Source organism: Clinocottus analis, unplaced genomic scaffold, assembly GCF_023055335.1.
Source record: "Clinocottus analis isolate CAN_PGR_092001 unplaced genomic scaffold, fCliAna1.0.p SCAF_17, whole genome shotgun sequence".
Taxonomy (NCBI): Eukaryota; Metazoa; Chordata; class Actinopteri; order Perciformes; family Cottidae; genus Clinocottus; species Clinocottus analis.
Window position 1 is genome coordinate 5,447,386 of NW_027175898.1, and position 23,451 is coordinate 5,470,836.

Here is a 23,451-nt window from a genome sequence, read left to right on the forward strand (position 1 = left end):
GAAAGGATAAATTAAAATAAAAAGATAAAACTGCATTGACGCAGTTGCAACATACTGCACATCTGGGTTTTAATTTCGCATTGTGTAGGAATACAAAATAAATATAACTTTAAATGTGTGTTTCTGTTTTATTATTTGTGCTATTCAGGTTTACTGTCGTAAAGAAATGCATATGTTATCAAGTATAGTCTGTGTATATAGTATAGTCATCTGCACGTCCTCAGTTTTATTAAAAGAAAAAATAAATATTGGCCACTATAATGATGACTTACAAAATGCCATCAAGGTTGCATGCTTGCATCCACGTTTACTCTGTGAACAATTAAGGCATTCTTTGTTTTTTACTAACTAATGATGCAACTTTATACACAATATTTCAGAAGGAAATATACTTGTCACTCCTCACTTACAAACTATAACTCACTCACTCACTCATAATAAGACTTTATGCGTAGACGTGTTGTAATAAAACAAATGAAGTGAATCCCAACCAATCATTTTGAGCTATTATTGTGTTCTTTCGCTGAAGTTAAATTGTGAATGGAGAACTACTCCATTCACAATTTAACACATGCATTAATATGTGGTCGTAACTTAAGGCTAGACTAACGTTAAGGTTGGTGTAATATTATGAATATACGTTCATTTAGTGTCCACAAATAAAAATGTCTGCGCACGTGTGTATCAAAAATGTCAGGAGAAATACAAATACTTGTAAAGTTCACTACCGTTGTATAACATTTTTGTGCTTAAAATAGCCGCAAATGTGGTTTTATTTTGAAAGTACCGGAAGTGGGTGTGCTGCTCTCCGTGCTGTCTCCATGAGAGCTCCTGTGTAGCTCGGTGGCTCTGAGGCAGCAGCTTGTTTCCTTCACCGCCCCGCCGGGTTCACACTCGTCGCCACTGATCAATCGGTCATTTCAGCGGCTCCCCAGACGGTCTTGAGGTTACAGGTTAGTTTTTCCCTCATTTGACGGTTGACACATGCTGTCTGACAGCCAGCTGTAACGTCACGTATCTGTCAGCCATGTTACTGTATATCAATCAATGATGCAGCCACAGTAACCGTATTTATTTTTAGCAGCTAACCTGTGCCGACTGCAGTGCAATGTAACGGATATGGGCGCCGTGTATTTGCTGAAGGCGAACATTGTTGACGATACGGTGGCAGCATTGATGTTGATACGAGCGTGATAGCCGGGTGAATTTGCTTCTGCAAAATCCAACCCGTCGGTGTCCGTTACAGTGTGTTAGCTAGCGCACTAGCTGTCTGTTGCCGTGAAGCTAAGAGGGTTTGATCTGGCCATGTCCTCCGTGAGAAATCAAGCCAAGGCCTCAGTCAACAAAACGAACAGCTCCCGTTATTGTGACTGGATGTCGTAAAGCACAGCAGTGTTTATGCACTGTGAGGTTAACTCACAACATTTTCGCTTAACGAGTGCGGCTGGTCGACTTTAAGCAGCGGTAGCACTGGATTAAGAAGATCGTGCTTCTTTAACTTTGCTCTCGGTCTACTGACAACTGAGCAAGATGGAATAACTAATGTATTGCTACAAAACATCCCAGGATGCATCCTACTAACCTGACATGAATCCTTAACGCGTGCTGTAAATACGTCATGTTGCAAGGCCTATGTTTAGTTTACTTTTCAGGCTTGTGGTCTAAGGGACAAGAGGCCATAGTTAATTGTACAGGATTTCCATTGGCTGTTGTCACATGACAGTTAATTGGAAAATGTCACTGATGTCAACAATGCACTGATGTGTGTGGATTCCTCTTGAACTCAGATGGACCAGCAGGACCAGTCCTATATGTTTGCCAGTCTGAAGCGGCCTCATTCGGAGCAGTTGCTGCAAGGCCTCCAGCTCTTGCGGCAGGATCACGAACTATGTGACATTGTCCTGCGTGTGGGTGATGCCAAGATCCATGCCCACAAAGTAGTGCTGGCCAGCATCAGCCCTTACTTCAAGGCCATGTTCACGGGCAACTTGTCGGAAAAAGAGACCTCTGAAGTGGAATTCCAGTGCATCGATGAGACCGCCTTGCAGGTATGCTTTGAGCCGGCAGACCCATTACCAACTGCTGTACCACAGTTTGTTTATGTGATGCTTTTACTCTCTCTCTCTCTTTTCCAGGCCATTGTTGAGTATGCCTACACTGGTACGGTGTTTATCTCCCAGGAGACGGTGGAGTCTCTACTACCGGCTGCAGACTTACTCCAGGTTAAGCTAGTACTTAAGGAGTGCTGCTCCTTCTTAGAGAGCCAGCTGGATGCTGGGAACTGTATAGGCATCTCCCGCTTTGCAGAGACATACGGCTGTCATGACCTGTGCCTAGCCGCAACTAAGTTCATCTGTGAGAACTTTGAGGAGGTTTGTCTTACAGAGGAGTTTTTTGAACTGACTAGGGCAGAGTTGGATGAAATTGTATCCAATGACTGCCTTAAGGTGGTCACAGAGGAGACTGTATTTTACGCCCTGGAATCATGGATCAAATATGATGTGACTGAGAGACAGCAGCATCTGGCTCAGCTGCTGCACTGTGTTCGCCTTCCTCTACTCAGCGTCAAGTTTCTCACTCGCCTATATGAAGCCAACCACCTTATACGAGATGACCACGCATGCAAGCACCTGCTTAATGAGGCCCTCAAATATCATTTTATGCCTGAGCACCGGCTCTCCTATCAGACTGTGTTGTCGGCACGGCCAAGATGTGCACCCAAGGTGCTGCTTGCAGTGGGAGGCAAGGCTGGACTGTTTGCAACATTAGAAAGGTAAACCTTTTCTGTATAGCTAATAATTTTAAGCACTGGTAAAAAGGCAACTTTGTAATTTCTGTATTGTCAATGCGTTCATTAAACTAACAGACTGTCTGTTAATATCTGTCTCTCTCACTTGCAGCATAGAAATGTATTTCCCTCGGACAGATTCGTGGATAGGACTTGCCCCTCTCAGTGTACCCCGATATGAATTTGGAGTGGCAGTGCTGGACCACAAGGTGTACGTGGTGGGAGGCATCGCCACACACATGAGACAAGGCATTAGCTATCGGAGACACGAGAGCACCGTGGAGAGCTGGGACCCCGAGAGTAACACCTGGTCCTCGGTGGAGCGCATGGCCGAGTGCCGCAGCACACTCGGGGTGGTGGTCCTGGCGGGCGAGCTGTACGCCCTCGGAGGCTATGACGGCCAGTATTACCTCCAGTCGGTGGAGAAATATGTCCCCAAGTTGAAGGAGTGGCAGCCTGTGGCTCCCATGACCAAGTCCCGCAGCTGCTTTGCCACTGCTTTGCTGGATGGCATGGTGTACGCTATTGGAGGCTACGGCCCGGCTCACATGAACAGGTAATGGATGTGATCTTTTTGTTTTACCTGCATATAATCTACTGTAATTTATAGTCTGTTAAACATGATGAATGGGACTTTTTGTTATTTATCTAATCTGTTAGGGAACATTTATGAAAGTACCAGATGCAAACAATTTCACTTAATCTTCTGTAGATTACCCAATAATTAGCAAGGCATAATTCATCATTCATCCTGTAGCTGTTTAGTTCTCTGTATGATGCAGTCCACATCTTTGGCTTGACCTTCTTTTCAAAGATGTCAAGTGTTGCTGAGAAAATGGCCAAGGCCCTGTGAATGAGTGAACGGGAGTCGTAAGAGAAGTGGTTGCTGAAGTTTCATAGAGAGGGTGCCTGACTGTGTGCTGCTGGTTAGACCTCTGTTGTTGCTGTGGATCTTGAGAGAGTCTCTGTTGCTTGTTTCCTTGACTCCCGAAACCCCTCAGGAGAATGTGTTTGGCCAGAGAATCTTCAGGGACTTTTTTTTTCTTCTTTCCCCAATGGCTTATGTCCTTGCATACTGCAAAAACAATCCCTGATTGCTAGTGTTCCAGTTGCTGTCAGGGGGTTCATTTGACTCTGGTCAAATTTGGCAATTCACCGCTGCCTTTGGTCGCCCTGTTACTCGCTGCATCGTGTGTTTGTGATCGGACCACCCAAAAGTTTTGTCTTCTTTGTAGCTTAAAGTAAATATCGATCTGATTAAGTATTCTATTTATAAACATTTAGTTTGCGTGTGAAGTAGGTTCCCTACTTATAAAATGCATCTTTTGAAGGAGGGAGTAGGTGTTTTTGCCTGTTGTAGACAAGTAACTACAAAGTGTCAACTTAAAGGGATTATTTGCCACTTTAAAATAAAAATTTAAAAAAAGTGGCGGTCCAATCGGTGTGACTGGTAAATGTAGTCCACTGAAGATAAACATTCCCTCGTGCGTGCTGTATTGACTGAGAAAGCTGATCTCTCCTGCTGTGGCGCCATGCCTGTGTGTACCAGGATGCATTGTGTGCAAGCGCTGACTTTGTTTTACGTTACACAAGCACTCATTTAGACTGATAAATGAAGAAAATACAAAACAGCATTAATGGAAATATTCTTCCACCCCCAAACCGAAAAATACAACCATCTGAATTTAAGCTTGATATTCTATTCATAATCCTTTGGACACTTTTCAATGTATTTTGCCGGGGTCTGACGGATTAGAGAGTGCAGGGAGTTCTTATCAATTTACATTTAGACTTTTTAAACCATTTTTAAATAAATTGTGCTTCATCTGCTCCACACAGCGTGGAGCGTTACGACCCCAGCAAGGATGCCTGGGAAATGGTAGCCTCCATGGCTGATAAAAGGATCAACTTCGGAGTAGGCGTCATGCTCGGCTTCATATTTGTGGTGGGCGGACACAACGGCGTGTCGCACCTGTCAAGCATCGAGAGGTATGATCCACACCAGAACCAATGGACAGCTTGTCGGCCAATGAATGAACCTCGCACTGGTGAGTTTACAGCACACTTTAGCTAAAGTTCCTATTTGCACAATTTATAAAAAATTCTATTTTTGTGTAATCTCGCCTGTATGTGCTGACTCTGTTGTTTTAAACTTATTGCGATAACTGCGTCCAGAAAATAGTGAGCTGTGTGTAACTCTACATCTGATTGTGACATCGTCTTGCAGGTGTGGGCTCTGCCATTGTTGACAACTACCTCTATGTGGTGGGAGGTCACTCCGGGTCATCCTACCTGAACACTGTCCAGCGCTATGACCCCATCTCTGACAGCTGGTTGGACTCAAGTGGCATGATGTATTGCCGTTGCAACTTTGGCCTGACTGCCCTTTGACCCATGGCCCAGCCAGCTAGGACCCAATAACAGAACTTAGACACAAAGACGTTTCTTTTTTGTTGTCTCCTGCTCCTTCTCCCTTCACATTCATCCTCCAGGAGCGCTGCACACCAACGTGAACACCAGAGGATAGGGCAAGCCTGCTGGGTGGATGGATGTGCCGCGCTAGCTGGCGGGCTAGAGGGGGACCACAGACATGGCTGCAGAGACGAGAGAGAGAGGGCGTCAAAGTTGTGCAGCACAGAGGGGAAGATGATTGGACAGCTGTTGTCACGGGCATGAGGAGACGGCAGCTCTCCTGCTGCTGGACCACAATGAGGACCCTGAGCCATTTCCCAGAGAACTGTGGGAGAAAACCTGTCACTTTTGTTTCAAAGATTCTGTTAGGTTAGCAGACATTTTGTTTTCCTTCATGCCATTAATTGTGTTAAACACTCAAATCCTTTATATTTTATTTAATTTGTTATAATTTACCTGCTGCAACTGGAACCATGTGTTCAGTTTTTGTAGAACACTGCAGTTTGCTGGGGTGTTTGTATGAATATGTGGTTGTTGTGTGTGTGTGTGTGTGTGTGTGTGCTTGAGGGATACATGCATGTCAGATAGGATTGTTTTGTTACGTGTCAGGGTGCAGAGCTGATGCTCGTCCGCAGCGACACAGGTGTTCTGCATCGAAATCAGTGCTTCACAAAAAAGAGAAAAGTTGAAATCTTTATATTTTCAAACAAGGGCTGCCTTCTTCTCTTGTAAATAGTCTAAATAGAATATATATATATATATATATATATATATATATATATATATATATATATATATATATATATATATATATATATATATATATATATATATTATTCTCTAGTGCATTGCCTGTAAATGTTTTGTCTGCACTGGGTCGTGTGTGTGTGTGTGGTTTGAGTCCAAGGGTCAGTGTAGAGGTGACAACTCTTCTCAGAGTGACTGTCACTAGTGATTGTCACTAGTTTAAAATCCCCACGTTCTTGCTTCTGTTACATCTTCCGAAGGTCGGGTCATGCACTTACTACTCTTCACAATAGTTGACGTTGACCTTGGCCTCCTTTTCACCCTTTGTTCTGTACACAATACCAACTGGTGCTATATTTAGGATTCAGGATTCAGCTGTTTGTCTGTGTTGCCTCACGCGATTAGGTCAACCTCTGTTTTCAACCTCTGCTACATTACTGCGTAAGATATTCGTTATTTGATTTAAGCACATGTTATTGCTTTACGGTTAATGGTCAACCATGCAATAAAACTGAAAGGGAAGCCTGTGGTTGGAAAACCACAAACCTCCATCCTCCATAACTATTTAAAAAGTCTGAAAATCAGCTCTTATTTATTTCAAATATAGCCCAGTAAGTGATCCCCTTGCTCGCGTTGTCCCTGTTCCTGGATATGACCATGCTTTGTCATCGTCTTAATCCTGTTCCAGTTATACTGTCACACTCTTGGCAAAAGTCAAGACTTTGTTTGTATCCCCCCCCATGATTGGGGCTGACATCTGCTATCCAACATGTGATACTTGTGTAGCCACTATCTTGCTTGCAAGCTCAGGCTTGAGGTAATCTCTTCACAGCTTCGTTTTTGAAGTGCCAAAACATGACTTTTTGTTTGTTTTTCATCCATCTTTTCCACCTACAGTGCTAGAAATGACTATTTATTTTTTTGTCCTCGAGTGCCATAGTTAAAACATTTTCTTCTCGTGCTTATTGCTAATGTATTGGCATGAAGTTCTTCCACACTGTCATGTAAAGATGGCCGATGAAGCTCCAACGGCTGTGCCAGCCAACTCAGGACATGTTCCCACTGTCACCAGTCGGTGTCCTGGGAGGGAGGCCAGAGTGTTCCCCTGGTTGTGTTTGACTCCAGGCTGGCTGACGGTGTCACTGTGTCGTCTCGGGTCAGGCTGACAAACGGGCGAAGCGACGCACCGCAATAGAGGGGGCACTGGTCTAAGAAAGGCTAGGTGGGTTGTGTCTTTAGTCACTTAATGTTCAAGCCTAGTTTGAGTTGCTTTGTGCACTGATGTCTGCACACGAGTGAAAAACCTTAAACCAAGCTCTGCATTGCACTTACCAAACTATTTGATACATATTGTAATTTGTACATGTTTTAATTTAGAATAATGGCATTTAGATAATGCAATAAGACTTCTGTATGCTCTGTGGATGAATATGTAAGTGTATGTCTCTTCAAAAAAAAAAAAAAAAAAAAAAAAGCCAAGGCATCTGGTATTGCTGTGAGGGATCCCAACATGGCATGTCTGTCGATTCACACTGTTGGCAGGTGAAGTGGACCTTTGATGAAACATCAAATATGTCACCGTTGACTTTGCCTCATCATGTCTTGTGTTGTCATTTTGTTGTGCATGCTGGTTCATTTGTACAAGGCATATGTTTGAGGTAGATTCAGATGGATTTCTAACAAATATTGCATTCATTATAGTTAATGGCCAAACACCGACTGAAACACTTTATTATTTTTTTAATTCAGCTATTTTTACCACGTGGATTTAAGTCTTGAGCGGTAGACGAGTCGTTCTCTTCTGCTTGTACTCTAAACTGTGTTTTTGAAACGTTAGAGAAACCATTACTATAGACAAGGACTTAAATCACATTTTGTTTGTTGCAGATTGTTTGCATTACAATATAGAGTACTCTATGATTTCTAGTTTATTTAGAAAGGGTAACCCATAAGCAACCAAAACATATTTCTGAAAATATGTCTGTTTTAGAAAGTTGTGACTTTTGTATTTATAATTATTTGTATTGTTTTTGTCCTGTAAACTGATTTTGTTTGCTAATGTCTATTGTACTAGATTGTCAATCACTTAAGAGCCACAGCACAAATCACGCAGGCGTAATTATGTGCTGCAGCCATGATTCACCCAGCAACTGTTATGTACGGTCATGATTTCCGAGGTGTATATTACCTTCGTCTTCAATTAATTTTGGAGAGACGCTGATTAAAATCTGCAAACGTGAATCTGCAAAAAGAAGGGATGTTGAAATTGTGTTTGTATGTATTTTCATTAAGGCCTAACCAATGTCATGTTTTTGCCACCACTCTCACCAAAGTGCTTGTTCAAAGAAAGCAGATGGATGACTAACACCTGGTCTGCAATGGACTGGCACTCTATTGTTTGTGTCTGAAAGAAAACTCCTTTGAAACTGATGTCAATGTTAGCCAAATGACCACTCTGCTTCTTTTACATTTCCCATTGTGTCTGGAGGTGATGATCTTGAATTTTATATCCTGTGGATTAATACTGGAAGTACAAGATAACCGTAGGTGTAGAAACAGTAGCTTTTCACATTTGATCATGTTTTGATTGAAGACATTTTACATACATTTTAGTCAGTTTGTGTGGTGCAGTTGTACCCAGTTTAAAATAAATGCCTGCCTTAAAAGGTACCGTCTGCTTCTATGTGGCTCTTGTCATATACATTCATGCAATGAAAGTGCAACAAAATAAATCAATACTCATGTACTCCAAAATATTTGTATTTGTACTCTGCATAGAAAAAAACAATGAAACTTGAACAAGGATTTACACGAGACAGGATCCGCTTTTCACAAACTTTCCTTGGCAGAGGCACTGTGTGATACAAGTTATTCTTGAAGGTTAAAAACCTGCGGAGCGCGTGTTAAAATATGCTTGACAGTTTTATTCCGGCTTGTCAGGAAGATAGATAGTTCAGACTGCTCTTAACCTTTATATAATTTAAAATGGGACACTTTTAAAATCCCGTTTTATGGTTAAAGGCAGCCCACAAAAAATATATATATTTTGAGGAACCAACTAAAATCAAAATATGTGCTCGATTACAGAAAAGATTATTTTTTTCCCGATATTCCCCCCTTAAGAACTGTATTATAACATTCATTCATTGTGATAAAATGCTAGCCTCCAATTCAAGCGTCTTTAGAAAAAAACAGTTAACCCGACATTGATTGTTTCTAATCCTCAGACCACAGTGTAAATAAAGAAAGCACCAGTTTAATTAAAGGAAAGGGTTGATCTCTATACATGTACAATGAAACAGCCAAAATGTATACAGCCAGTGTCATCTCCCATACAAGGCTGCTCAATAGCAAATGCACCCTTAGAGTGTAATCCATCTAACAACCATGACGTTTAAAATACGGCAATCTCTCTCATGTGTCGTGTGACTGCATGTGCATGTGATGTGCATTACTCACTGCCACGGCCATTTATTATTACAGAACTATTATAGTCCATTATACTCTTGGATTCCAAGCATGCCCCCAAGCCCCTTAAAAGTAGTTTCCATGTTGCACGCTAAGCTTTCTGCAAGCATTCAGGTAAAAAGGAGCATGTGTCATTCAGCACTCACGGCGGAAGCAATGGCTGACAGGATAGAACTTTTTTTTTAAAAAATGCAGTATGCGATAAGTAGAGAAAAATGGTTACAATAATGAAATGCAATCCTTGGGGGTCATGACAACACAATCGTAGGAAGGGTGGATGAAGGAATGGTCCGACTCCTGCTCATCCGTGTGTTCTCTTGTGATGAGGCGAGTTCACTTGTCTGAGGCGCGGATGTAAACCAGAGAGGACAGCAGCAGGAGCTCAGGCGGCTTGTGCAACAGGATCAGATTGTCACTCCTCAGTCCGTCGTAGTGCATCCAGCAGCCGTCTATCTGGAAGGCTGCGGAGTAGTGGTGCTCCTCCTTGTTGAAGAGAGTGGCACCCTCTAGTAAGTATCTGTGGAGAGAAATGTCCAGGAAACTCAAAGTAAGAGCATAAATAATTGCAAACATCTTTTTCTCTTTGATCCGAGACAAAAAGAAGAAGTTGTAGAAGAGGAATATTTTCTCTCTATATATATAAATCCTCTTGCAAGTCTGTAGCAAGAAACTTGGTATATTTTTGTTGGCAGTTTGAGCATAAAATAACAAGTGTTTTAATAATCTTGTGTCAGAGTAACACTTTAAGAATGAGCTCTGTTTTTGTTGACTAACGTGGAGAAAGTCATCCCGATTCTATCTCTCATTGACTTTCAACAGTGTGGCTAAAGCGCGTTGCCACTTTAATGTAAGCGCCAATGGAAACGCACCGTGGGAGCTCCATACCTGTGCTGGCAGAGAGCCAGATGGTAAGGAACATAGGACAGCTCCTCTGACTTCCACTGCTGCATGTTGAGGATGACAAAGGGTGGGGGTCCGTGGCAGAAAACCCTCTGGGAGATCTCCCTGAGACCATCACACCTGTTAAAAGAAAAGAAAAATATTAGCAATATGTCAAGGAGGTGAACAGAGAATGTCAAGCACCCTCCATATGTCTCACCCTAGTTCTGAGCACAGCAGGAGTTTGGGGCAGAAGAACTCGTCCGCTGAGGACTGAATGGGGTCTCTGTGAGGCAGCTCATGGGGAGGGCTGGAGGAAACAAGGGACAACAACACCGTGAACGAGCACTGACCTGAAAAGACAAAACCTTGAACCAAGACAACTTTGATTTTACACCGTGCCATGAACAATGTGGATATTTAACACGCATGCACATAAATGGGCGGAGACAGCAATGCATGCACTCTCTTTATGTCACTTTGATGAGACAGGAGACAGTCTTAGAGTTAAGCATGTCAACAGGTGAGAATGAAACCCATTTAAGGATGGAGCCGTACGCCAGCTGACCTGCACCTTCAGTGGTATTTTAAGGCGGTGACAAACTCCAGATGGGTTGTCCTGTTTGAGAGCAACACGAGATGGAGCCAGATGTTGTCGTCCAAAGTCCTGACACACATCTGTTTACCTGATGTTGATGGTGGTCTTGATGAACTCCTGGAAGCGGACCGGGCAGCTCCAGTTGGTGCACAGACTCTCCTGCATAGTGGACATGAGGTTCTCCAGGTTCTCCGTGAAGTTCTCGTGCTCGTTACCAAACAGGTCGATCTCCAGTGCGGCCTTGCGTATCTCAGAGCGGTACTGTCTCCTGGACATCCTGTCCCAGATCCACAGCATCTTCACTGTGGTGTAGTCGCAGGAGTCCATCAGGCGGAGGAAGTACTCCACAAACTGCTTGCCCAGGAAGACGGCCAGCTCCCGGGGGAAGCCCTGGTTGTCCCGCAGGATCACATACAGGATCACGAGGAAGCCGTCGATGGTGCAGGTGTTTTTCAGGTTGATTTTGACGTACAGCGGCGTGCACGATATGGCTTTCCGTCCAGCCTTGATGGTGAAGACGCCCCCCCAAGGCAGCACGGGCCTCCAGAAGGAGCGGTCCTCTTCGTCATTGTTGTTGATTGAGGCACGGATTTCTTCAAACAGGGTTTTAGACCTGAAGACACACGTGCATTGGGGTTAGCAGGGAGTTAGACAGCGGGAGCATGAATGCGTTTCGCTTGACACACCGACGGATTGGGACTGTGAGAGACTGCGGCCATGCAAACATATGTCACGTTAGCTCGCGATAACTGCACGAGCCATGCAATGACAAGCAGCGTCCAGTTGTCCTCCAGGGAATAGACACAGCCCCCCCAACAGCCTGCCAGCAGCTTCTATGTGTTTACCTTTCGAAGTGGAGATTGCTCTCGGAGTTTGAAAATAGCGTTTGGAGGTCTTCGGTGTCGCTCAAAACACAGAATCTACTCTCCATAGCTCCCCGTATTGCTTCATGTCTTACATTGGACAAAGAGCCAGATCAGATATCTAAGTACAGTACATATAGTGTAATTTCTTGCACTATATGTGTATCCGAGTGATGACGCCTGGACGAGGATCAAAACAAACCCGGTCAAACGTCAAGTTGGGCCCCTATAAACACTGCTGTTTTTTTTTTTTAAGGATAATATAAGAGGTGTGTAAATATTGTGCTGCCCTCTGCTGGTTCTCAGCGTAACAGCACCCTCTGAGGTCCCGCCCATTCCCCCACCCCTCAGGTTGACGCAGCAGACCCGGCAATGCTATTGGTTTTGAGTTTCTACGTAATAGTTTATAATCGGTACGTGATTGGTCGTCAGACTTGACAGTTTGTCAGTAGCCACGCCCTCGACCGTGCGCTACGTTTGACGCCACTCCTGAAAGTTAATACGCAATTTTTTCAGCCGTAGCGCTGCATTTGTCAACGGAGCTTGCGTCACCCACTTAGACCCTCCTCCCTACGCCTTTTGAACAAACTTAAGTTTTGGGCAATCCTCAGCACGCTCCTCTTCTTGTCAGGCAACGAGAGTGTGAAGGAGACACCAGCACCTAGAACACGGACTACCAGGACCAAAAGATGTCAGCTCAAATCATAAGCGGGAAAGAAGTTTCAGCGTAAGTATCATAATGTATTCTGCCCGTGTATGGACGCATAGCCAAATAACGTTAGGTGCAATAATCCGCTGAACGAAGCACGTCTGTGTACTGGCTAACAAGTCAGCTAGCGTTAACCAGCCACCTGACTTAACGGTAACTTATGTCAATAACCTCCGCCACGTTACGTGAAGCTTGCTTTATGCCCGTTTTACATGCTAAGAAACTGCTTTTTTTTGTCTGTGCTGGCAGCAGAACACGACTTCACAACTTTGTTGGGTTGGTTGTCCATCATGCGGTCCACGTGAAGGAAGACAAGTGTGCCAGCTGTTATCTTATTATTAATAGTTAGATATTAATGGTCATAACAGCTGATAAAACACAGTGGACTCTTTCTCTAGACGCATGGGTTATTTGTTTCCTAGCACTTATGCAGATTAGTTTGAATGCGTTCACACAAAATGCACTGACTTGTGACTGTCACATTAATATTTCTGATCGACGATGATCAATAGTGTTTGATCATTGAACACTTGGGAATGAGTGACTGCAAATCCCCCCAGCATTATGTAAGACGATGTGGTGTGATGTGATCTTTGCCCTGTTGGTCCAGTGACCTCAAGTGCTCATGAACAATCCTGCATTAGCCACCATTTTAATATTTGAGTACAGTCTGCAAATGGGTTTCCGATGTTAGTCCAAAGGTTGCATGAATCTAAATATTGCTTATTACCGAAAGATTGCGAAAACGCATTTGCCAAAGAGACCAAACCTTTTATTTAGTTAGTTGCATGTGCTTGTCACAAGACATGGCACCCTGCATCCTGTTAACTGTCCCTCACATTACTCATTATAGGTAAATTAAATCTGCACATCTGCTGTGCCTTTTAGAGGAAGGTTTCAAATTAATTTCCCCCATAGCTTGACAAAAGCTGACTTACCAATGAATGTTCTTGTCAAGTAACCTTTATGGAGGTTTATTGATCAGATTGTCTTTGCCCTTCAGGAAATGCTACAATCTGTTATCCTAAAATGTGCTCACAGGGGTGACAATCAAAGCTCAACTGTACTTTTTATTGTCTGAATGTTTATATGAATATGGCCGTAGTTGATTAGTGACTAGGATTTAAGATGTCCCAACGGTTGTTATGATGATGCAATATGTTATCATGATTGGCTTTATGAAATCTTGGAATTATGTACATTATTTACTGATAGTATTGAGGTTCTCTGGCCTCCCTTTATGAGTAAATAATAAGCAACGTAGTGCAGGTTATATGTAATATAAATGTACCTAAATAACAACTTTTCAGCAGTAGTTCAATGTTTTATATTAGGTGCTTTTTGAAGATTGAATCATTTTCCTTCTCAAGATGTGATTGGGTTTTAGAATGCTTAATCTTTTAAATGTGGCTTCAAGACATTTAGATAATTCAGTGTTTTAAGTAAATAAAACCATCAGTACACACTATGAATATTTAAACAAAGCTTTTGGAATATAAAATACAAATTTGTAAAGTCACTGGGGCAAAAACTCTCAGAGGTTACTTAAACAAGTAGTTCACATCGGTGTCACTCTATTGTGTAAGGCAGCCACAATCAATTGTAATCACATGGGTTACTCTGCCAATGGAGTTTGTGTGTTGCACAAAGACACAGTGTTTTAATCTGTCCGTGTTGTAGGTCAGAGATTTCAACATAATCATCAGTCTGCTTTATGAGAAAAAACAGTGGATGAGATCAATAAAGCAAATTTGTTTGATTTATTGTGTGAATAAAAGACCAAATAAATGCAGCCAGGGTTGAGCTTTGTGTAGACAGACAAGCTAGATCTTAAAATAGATTTTAATTGCTATGAGTTAGAGTCCAGTAACTTTGTGTCACCCGTGTTGTGTCTTGTCTGGTCTTTGTTTAGCTGAGTTGACTAAACTACGGGAGACTGTTTTTCGTAGACAGATACCACTTCAAACCATTAAACAAAAGATTCAGCAAAGATAAAGAGAAGTCCTGCTCTGTTTTATTCTGTTGTCTCGTGTTCTCAGGCAGGTGAGGGAGCGTCTGAAGAAGGACGTGGAGCAGATGAAGCTCCAGGACCCAAACTTCAAACCCGGTCTAGTGGTTTTACAGGTAAGTGTGAGATTGGAACTAGCATCTGTCTGGACAAAAGCATTTTTGGGATGTTTATTTGGCTAATGTTGCCATGTGCTTTCTCGTGGCCTTCCCCCGGAGAAAGTCACCAGGTAAGGTCACATGTGCCATTGTGTGCCCCAAAAAATCTGTTCCACTGAAGTCCCCTATTTGTAGATCTCATCTTTATGGTAGAAGACCCATTCCTTTATACTGGCAGGCAAAGTGATCCTATGTGTCTTTTGCAGGTTGGAGACCGTGATGATTCAAATCTGTACATCAGCATGAAGTTGAAAGCAGCAGCGGAGGTAAAAAAACAAAAAAAAAAAAGATAATTTAAAGACTCTTCATACACCTCATTTCTACTATCCACTGATTGTGATCCTTACTTCCTGTTCCACAGATTGGAATAAACGCCACACATATGAGACTTCCCAAGACGGCAACGGAGGAGGAGGTGAGAGTGCACAATAAGTATTTATAGTGTGTGTGCATACCTGTATGATACTGTAAAACACTGTTGACCGTTTCAAACTTTAGTGCAGGAAAATTGGGTTAAAGTTTAGGATTTGCGTGGCTCTTTGTGCCGTAACAAAACAATGACTGTAAATGTGAACACGGCAAAAGACAAACCAAAAGTAGCTGAGAGTGTAAAGGTTGTTTCTGTGTCCGCAGGTTCTTCACAGCATCACAGAGGTGAATGAGGACTCTTCTGTCCACGGCCTCATCGTGCAGCTGCCCTTGGACTCCATCCATAAGATCGACACTGAGAAGGTCACCAACGCCGTGGCCCCGGAGAAGGATGTAGACGGGTGGGTACAGTCGTAAATCTAAAGATAGGTTCTTAAGGTTTGCTTTATTTGTGTTTCTTTGCTTCCTTTGAGTCTGGTTAAAATAATCTATTGGATACTTTTAATTGTTGAACAGCTTTAGTTTGAGATGTTCATTGTATTGTAGGCCTATCTTCATTATGATCTTTTTTATAGACTGACCAGCATCAATGCAGGGAAGCTGTCTCGTGGGGACCTGCGCGACTGCTTCATCCCATGCACACCAAACGGCTGCATGGAGTTGATCAGACAGACAGGTAAAACATATGTTGCTCAGCAAAAACAAAGAAAGAATCTGTACTGTAATATTATCCAACAAAGAATTGGATGAGGCCAGAATTAATCGATGGATGGACCACTTCTCCACAGGTGTGTCTGTGGCAGGGAAGAGAGCGGTAGTGATTGGTCGTAGTAAGATTGTGGGCTCACCGATGCACGACCTGCTGCTGTGGAACCACGCCACCGTCACCACCTGCCACTCTAAAACCACCGATCTCCCCGGAGAGGTAGTAACTGCTCTACCTAAGCAAGAAATACAGCCTTGTATCCCCACCGGGCATTATGTGCCCTCACACTGATGCAAGCCGAGCATACGATGTGACTCTGCTGCCATCGTGTGGTGTAAACAATAGCACTGTCTTGCCAGAGTCTGAAAAAGTCTACGAACTCTCTCGCTATTCTCGTATTGATGGCACGCTCACTACTGTCCGTCTCTGCTTTTGTCCAGGTGAGCCGAGCAGACATTCTGGTTGTTGGCATCGGGAAAGCGGAGATGGTGAAAGGAGAGTGGATCAAGAAGGGAGCAGTTGTCATCGACTGTGGCATCAACCACATTCCAGGTGCGACTTCCTGTGGCTTTTCAGTCCGCTTCAGTGACGGCACTCTGGAGAATCACTGGAAGTGAGAGGTTATTGTGTCGTATCTCCCTCCGTTTCTTTCAGATGAGACTAAAGCAAGTGGGAAGCGGGTGGTGGGTGATGTCCACTACGCCTCAGCCAAGGAGTTGGCCGGCTTCATCACCCCTGTGCCCGGTGGTGTGGGACCCATGACTGTGGCCATGCTGATGTCGGTAAGGTCGCTCTGCAGAGTGAATCTGAACTCCCATGTTGGCATTAATTTATTTACATTATTTTTTATTTCCATTGCTCGCATACTTGTTACGTGAGAACACAGTATATCTCGGGTTGGAAAATTGCTCTTTGTCCAGATTAATTCTTTCTGTAGTCTCATTTAACCTAGAAGTTATTGAATGACAATGTTTGTGTGTAGAACACGGTGTTGAGTGCAAAACGTTTCCTGGAGAGCCACCAACCAGGGAAGTGGAGCGTTTCTTACACCGCACTCAACCTCCAGAAGCCCGTGCCGAGGTTTGTCTCCTCAGCTCGCTCTTCTTTCCGTCACGTGCTATGTTAACATGTCACTGAAGGATTTGCTCGTTCACATTTTAACTCGCAGTCCTTGCTGTTTTCTCCTTTGCTCCGATGAAAAAGTGATTTGTCTTGTCTTTAACACTCCAACAGCGACATTGTGATTTCTCGCTCCTGCGTGCCAAAGCCCATCGACTGTCTGGCAAGAGAGGTGGGCCTTCTGTCTGATGAGGTGGAGCTCTATGGCAAAACTAAGGCCAAGGTGCAGCTGAAAATCATCAAACGTCTGCAGGCCCAGCCAGATGGCAAATATGTGGTGGTCACTGGGTATGTATGCTGCCAGCACTTTATTTTCTGTACTTCTCCGTCCTGTTTGCTTTCCCCAATTCTTTTAAACACCTTTTCTGTTCATAAAGCTGATCAAGTCCCTACCTACATCGTGCAATGCAGCAACAATTACACTGATGAATTGTACATTTGCTGATGAAATATGTTCCATGCTGATGAGATTTCTTTCTGCCTGCAGCATTACACCCACTCCCTTGGGCGAAGGAAAGAGCACCACCACCATCGGCCTGGTCCAGGCTCTGGGAGCCCACATGAAGCTCAACGTGTTTGCTTGTGTCCGACAGCCTTCTCAGGGTCCCACCTTTGGCATTAAAGGTGAGCTCTGATGTAATGTCAGTCAGTGAGAGGGTGTGTGTGTGTGTAATGTGTATATATATCTGTCGTTTTGTCTTCTGCCTGCAGGCGGTGCTGCAGGAGGTGGATATTCTCAAGTCATTCCGATGGAAGAGGTACAACACTGCCGTGTCAAGTTAGAAACCGGGTTGCTAAAAATACATAATTAATTCATGAGTCTGTTCCTTTTTTTAGTTCAACCTCCATCTCACCGGGGACATTCACGCCATCACGGCGGCCAACAACTTGGTGGCTGCTGCCGTCGATGCTCGCATATTCCACGAGGCCACACAATCTGATAAAGTGGGTATTTATTAGTCTACGCGCTAATGAAATCAATAAATAAGATGATTGTGATGATCATCTTTCTCTCTGTACACATCCTCAGGCTCTGTATAACCGCTTGGTCCCACTCAGTGGAGGGCAGAGGACGTTTTCCCCCATCCAGATCAACCGACTGAAAGTTAGTGATCGTGTTACAGACTTGAAGATCTTAACTCACAGTCCAGATTGAATTACATTAATTTTTCTGTATTTGTTTAGAAACTGGGCATAGAAAAGACTGATCCCTCCACTCTGACTGAAGAAGAGATCACCCGCTTCGCCCGCCTGGACATGGACCCGAGCTCTGTCACCTGGCAAAGAGGTGTGAACACCTGAGACGTCTCACTTAACCCTCATGACTCTACGTTGTCTGCCTCTTCTCGATCAGTGATTGTGAGTCCACTGATCCCTGTGTGTCTCTTTAGTGTTGGACACCAATGATCGATTCCTGAGGAAGATCACGATCGGCCAGTCGCCAACTGAGAAGGGCTACACGAGAGAGGTAAAGAGCCGAGAGCCAGCAAGCTGTTTCTTGAACGGGTAAAAGACACTTTGTTCGGCTCCACCTAGTGGTTGTTTTAGAACTGTCACCGGGAGGTAGAAAAGAAACACTCCATCGGAAAGAGGCCTTAAATGCATAAAAACTATGTAGCAGTTTCTGGCAGTTAACAATATTTATGTATAATTTTGTAACTATTACAAAAGGGAAGAAATACCAGATGTTCAAGCTGTGTATTATATATGTAATTATATAATATTTTATATTTAATAACAAAAATGAGCATACAATTAATAAAAAATAATAATAATAATTAAAAGAGAATTTATGTGCTTTCATCCTTTTATGCTTTTAATCCCCTTTTTTGTTATATTTTCTATATTTGTTTGTTTTCTATTCCATTTGCTGCTTTTGTTTCATTAGTTTGGTTTCTTTGTATTCATTGTCTTTATGGTATGGTCCTTTTTTGTTTACCGGTGTTGGTTTTATGAATGACTATCCTTTGCTTCTCTGTAGAGCACTTTGTAAACTTTGTTGTTAAAGATGCTATATACATAAAGTTATTATCTTTTCTGCTTGTATTGTGAATGTTCCTTCTCTGAACCCAGTTTGCTGCATTGCTGTTAATAACACAGAGACTCTGTCTTCCAGGCCCAGTTTGACATCACGGTGGCCAGTGAAATCATGGCGGTGCTCGCCCTCACCAGCAGCCTGGAGGACATGCGTCAGCGTCTGGCCAAGATGGTGGTGGCCACTAGCCGCGCCGGACAGCCCATCACCACCGAGGACCTGGTCAGTAGTCTGCAGTCTCCGTCTCGATGGGACCTTCTACATAAGTATTGTGCAACCAAGGATCCTATGATGTAATGTTTTCTCTTCTCTGCAGGGTGTGAGTGGAGCTCTATCTGTGCTCATGAAAGATGCCATCAAGCCAAACCTGATGCAGACCTTGGAGGTGGGTGCAAGCCACATGCTAACCTATATAGTTCTCTTCAGTAACTTTACGAGCCACAAAAAAAAGTGATTTTGTGTCTGAATCCACAGGGAACGCCCGTGTTTGTCCACGCCGGCCCGTTTGCCAACATCGCCCATGGCAACTCCTCCATCCTGGCTGATAAAATAGCTTTGAAGCTGGTTGGACCGGAGGGCTTTGTGGGTAAGTGGAGCTGAGGAAATGTCTCTATGGAGGCATGCTTTGATGTGTTCATTGTACAAGTGATGGAGTAGCAGCTGTTATATAGTTTAATGATATAACAGCTGCGATTCTTACTAACTGGATTTTTTGTCTCACTATTTCCCCGTCAATTGTGGCCAACAGTGACGGAGGCCGGCTTTGGTGCTGACATCGGCATGGAGAAGTTCTTCAACATCAAGTGTCGCTACTCGGGCCTGAGACCCCACGTGGTGGTGCTGGTGGCCACTGTTCGAGCCCTGAAGATGCACGGAGGAGGACCAACGGTGAGTTTGCTTGAGCTTTCCTCTAAAGCTTGATAACAAGACATTTCATATCTCAATAATGATATGTATTTATATAGCACTGTTTTCTGCTCATTCAATCAACTAATAAATCAACATCTTGAATGATTGCCTAGCCATTTTGTATGAGCTTGTTGGAATATTTAAATTAAACATTTGACTGATTTCTTGTTCAGGTCACTGCTGGGATGCCGCTGCCAAAAGAATACATCGAGCAGGTAATGCATAACCGCAAATGGATCAAATGTGGTCTTAGATTAAAATTGTGGTTTCTGTGGATGCGCTTGTCATAAGAGCCTAGGACAAGTCTGTTTACTCTGTCAATAATGTGCAGCCCAGCATGTTAAAGGGTTAAGTAAACACAATATGAGCCTCTCCACCAAACATTTAAGTGGACCGGGTGTTGCTGCTCTTACTTCTCGTGGCTTATTTAAAAGCGTTTTCACTCGTATCCCCATGTAGAACCTGGAGCTGCTGGAGAAAGGTTGCGGCAACATGAGGAAGCAGATAGAGAACGCTCAGCACTTCGGCGTGCCAGTGGTCGTGGCTGTTAACGCTTTCAAGTAAATGATGGAGGACGACGCAGCAACGGACTAAAATGTTCTTAATAATGGCACAGACGTACTGTGTGTTGTGCCTGCTGTTACGCTAATGCCTTGTGTGTTTCTGACCCGTCCTGCAGGACAGACACTGAGGCTGAGCTGGACCTGGTCTGCAGCATGGCCAAAGCCGCCAGGGCCTTCGACGCCGTGCGCTGCTCCCACTGGGCCGAAGGAGGAGCCGGTGCGTTGGCTCTGGCTCAGGCGGTGCAGAGGGCCTCTGAGGCCCCCAGCAAATTCAAGTTCCTTTATGATTTAGAGGTATGGGCCATCATGTTTCCTGTTTTTTTCATTAATGGTTGAGGTTAAGTATGCCAATGAATTTGCCAGAAAATGTGCCTGTTATTAATTTGTCTGTAAATGGGAGTAAAAATGTCGGTCACTGAAGATATACATAATGTTCTCATTCAATAAGGTTTGCACGTGCATCCAGTATGGGAGGAAAAACAAAAATGGGACACAAAATCGTGTTTTTAAGCCATTAACTCAAATCAAGCACTGAAAACTTTGCTAATTTGGTCTGGTTGGCATTAGTGGGCCAACATACCAATTTTATTTTTATTTCTAATTCCTCTCTAGCTCCCTATTGCTGATAAGATTCGAATAATCGCCCAGAAGATCTACGGAGCCGATGATATCGAGCTTCTCCCAGAGGCTCAACACAAGGTGGAGCTCTACACCAAACAGGTCAGCTCTCCTGTCTGGTCGGGCTTGTATTTTTTCGGCAGCCGCGCTCAGTGGAAATCCTCCTGACTAAATGGAGAACGCTTGATTAAGCCTTTTGTGAATGATCTCATGCATTTTCTGTCATCCCTCATCTCTCCTCAGGGTTTCAGCAGGCTGCCAATCTGCATGGCGAAGACTCACCTGTCGCTCTCTCACGAGGCCGACAAGAAGGGTGTGCCCACAGGGTTCATCGTGCCAATCAGAGACATCCGCGCCAGTGTGGGCTCTGGCTTTTTGTTCCCACTGGTTGGCACGGTAAGCTTCCAGGCAACGCTTTGTCTTTTTACCGTTTTTGCCGCATATTTACGTCTGGGAGCGACTCTTCACTCCTCTGCATCAATGCAACTTGAGTCATCTGTTTTTCTTAGGTTGGATCGTACGGTTTGATAAATACAAAGCGTCACTAGTAGCACTTAACTGTCTTGATCTTTTTATTCTAATAATAAATGCATGACATCACACATTGTCTGCTTAACACTGCTGTGTGATCAGTCTGTGCAAATAATAATCTTTAACTAAAAGTAAATGGCTGCATCATTCATTATCATATGGCTGCATAGACTCAAGTAAAAATAAAACTTGATATTTGTGATTCTGTGTAATGTGATTGATTATTTTCATTATCAATTAATTATGATTTAAAGTAAAACAAATTTAAAAAAAAATAGCTAAATGTGTCACTATTTCTTGGACCCAAAGAAGAAGTCTTCAAATGGCATGTAACAAATAGATTAAGCAACTAATTGTTAGCCAGGCATATAAGACATCAAGAAGTCTGATTGTATGGAAGTCTATGAGAAAATGACCCTACGTCTCACTTTATTTATTACCTCAGTAAACATGAGTTTTTGGTCTCAATTGCTAGTTTCAAGTTTTCTTCAATACAGCATGATATTCATTTATTCAATTATTGTCCCATGTAGAGTAACATGGGCCATAAAGCAGGGTGTGTTTATGACTTAACCCCTTCAGAGTGTTTTCAGTGTGTGAAGGTTGTGACCTATTTGATCGCCTTACAAAGCTTATAGACAAGAGAAGGTGTGTTACTCATTTTAAATACACCAATAAGGAAATGAGTCATCGCAAGAAAGTCATTGTGTGTCTGTACAAAAGTTTGTTTTTGTGTGTCCCTGTTTGTTTATTATATAGTTCAACTTATTATTTGGGTGTACATTTGGACCTTTTATGAGATTTATTGATTTAATAGATTAACAGTGTCCATCATAAAAACTGCTTTCTCCTGCTGTCCCTCCTAGATGCCCACGATCCCGGGTCTGCCCACCAGGCCTTGTTTCTATGACATCGACCTGGACCCTGAGACCGAGCAGGTCAATGGACTCTTCTGAGGAAAGTGGTAAAGACGTGCAGATATCAATCTCAAACCAAAGTTGTCCGGTACGGAGGATAACCATTGACTCCCGCCCCACTGAGCCTTTATGAAAGGTGAAGCACTATTAACTGGAAGCCATGAGCTTGTCTGCTGGAGCTGTTTTTGTTCACTGCTTCTCTGTCGGACACTGACATCTGTAAGTCACTGATTTGCTTTGCCCACGAGGCTGCTGATGGTTAATTTAAGAAACTTAATTAATCTCAGAACGGTTCATCCCCAGAGGTTCCCAGACTGTAAAAGACTTAGTGGAAGGGAGAAGAACTATTGACATTTATTGTTCACTGCACCTTAATGACAATAATAAGCCCCTTGAGAATCTTAATACAACTCTCAAATGGCAAATCTGAATTATTGTATGAACTACTTGTGTATATTGTGTCTTGAACAATTGTGTGTGCCTTTTGGGGGAAAACAACAACAACTACTGAACATAACAATGATGCTGCATATCAAAATGTTTTTTATACATACTTTTTTTTTAGTAATCTTGTGACTATCAGATGTCCTTTTTCACCTGTCCTGTATTCGACTAAAATGTTTCCAACATTGCTGGAGAAACCATGAGGTTGTAACTTAGTGGTTTCAACTTCAAGTAAATAAAGTGTCCTTGATGGAAAGCTCACATATCAACCCTTTTTGGAGATGTGTTGTGTGTTTTATTGTGTTAATCGAATGGAATTAGTTGTTAGTTATTACTCCTCACTTTCCTGCATTTCACTGCAATCAATATTATTTAAATTATTCCCTCAAACCATCAGGATTATGAACTCTGTCTCAGCATCTCTGTCTAAGTTTGTACATATTCTTTTTTTTAAGGATGATACAGTCTGATGAAACAGAGCAACAGTGGGGGAAAGAGAGCTAGAAACTACATGCTCTGTTTGCAATAAAAACTGCACTAAAACGGTAAAAAGATTAACTTCTGGATGACGACGGTTAAGCTACTTTTTAAGAAAAGAAAGCTTTTATGT

General features: G+C 43.1%; 3 protein-coding genes across 3 annotated transcripts; 2 read left to right on the plus strand and 1 right to left on the minus strand.

Annotated features, from left to right (window-relative positions):
• Positions 1-825: 825 nt before the first annotated feature.
• LOC137787372 (kelch-like protein 28) lies at positions 826-5,930 on the plus strand. The gene is made up of 6 exons (XM_068579732.1): positions 826-953; positions 1,788-2,048; positions 2,136-2,773; positions 2,901-3,344; positions 4,628-4,836; positions 5,016-5,930. The coding sequence occupies exons 2-6, from the start codon at positions 1,788-1,790 to the stop codon at positions 5,177-5,179; spliced, it is 1,716 nt and encodes a 571-aa protein (XP_068435833.1). The 5' UTR covers positions 826-953; the 3' UTR covers positions 5,180-5,930.
• A 2,771-nt stretch (positions 5,931-8,701) lies between these two features.
• On the minus strand, positions 8,702-12,019 carry cunh14orf28 (chromosome unknown C14orf28 homolog). Its single transcript, XM_068579733.1, has 5 exons — positions 11,738-12,019; positions 10,981-11,505; positions 10,515-10,604; positions 10,301-10,435; positions 8,702-9,932 (listed from the first exon to the last, which is right to left on the minus strand). The coding sequence occupies exons 1-5, from the start codon at positions 11,821-11,823 to the stop codon at positions 9,749-9,751; spliced, it is 1,020 nt and encodes a 339-aa protein (XP_068435834.1). The 5' UTR covers positions 11,824-12,019; the 3' UTR covers positions 8,702-9,748.
• Positions 9,741-23,105, plus strand: LOC137787371 (C-1-tetrahydrofolate synthase, cytoplasmic-like). Its single transcript, XM_068579731.1, has 28 exons — positions 9,741-9,924; positions 12,387-12,482; positions 14,504-14,588; positions 14,837-14,896; positions 14,992-15,045; positions 15,264-15,400; positions 15,575-15,675; positions 15,788-15,924; positions 16,146-16,257; positions 16,360-16,487; positions 16,688-16,785; positions 16,939-17,112; positions 17,312-17,448; positions 17,536-17,582; positions 17,662-17,769; positions 17,855-17,929; positions 18,010-18,112; positions 18,216-18,292; positions 18,941-19,081; positions 19,176-19,244; positions 19,334-19,445; positions 19,608-19,747; positions 19,942-19,983; positions 20,228-20,328; positions 20,448-20,625; positions 20,944-21,051; positions 21,193-21,345; positions 22,347-23,105. The coding sequence occupies exons 2-28, from the start codon at positions 12,445-12,447 to the stop codon at positions 22,434-22,436; spliced, it is 2,805 nt and encodes a 934-aa protein (XP_068435832.1). The 5' UTR covers positions 9,741-9,924; positions 12,387-12,444; the 3' UTR covers positions 22,437-23,105.
• The last annotated feature ends 346 nt before the right edge of the window (positions 23,106-23,451 follow it).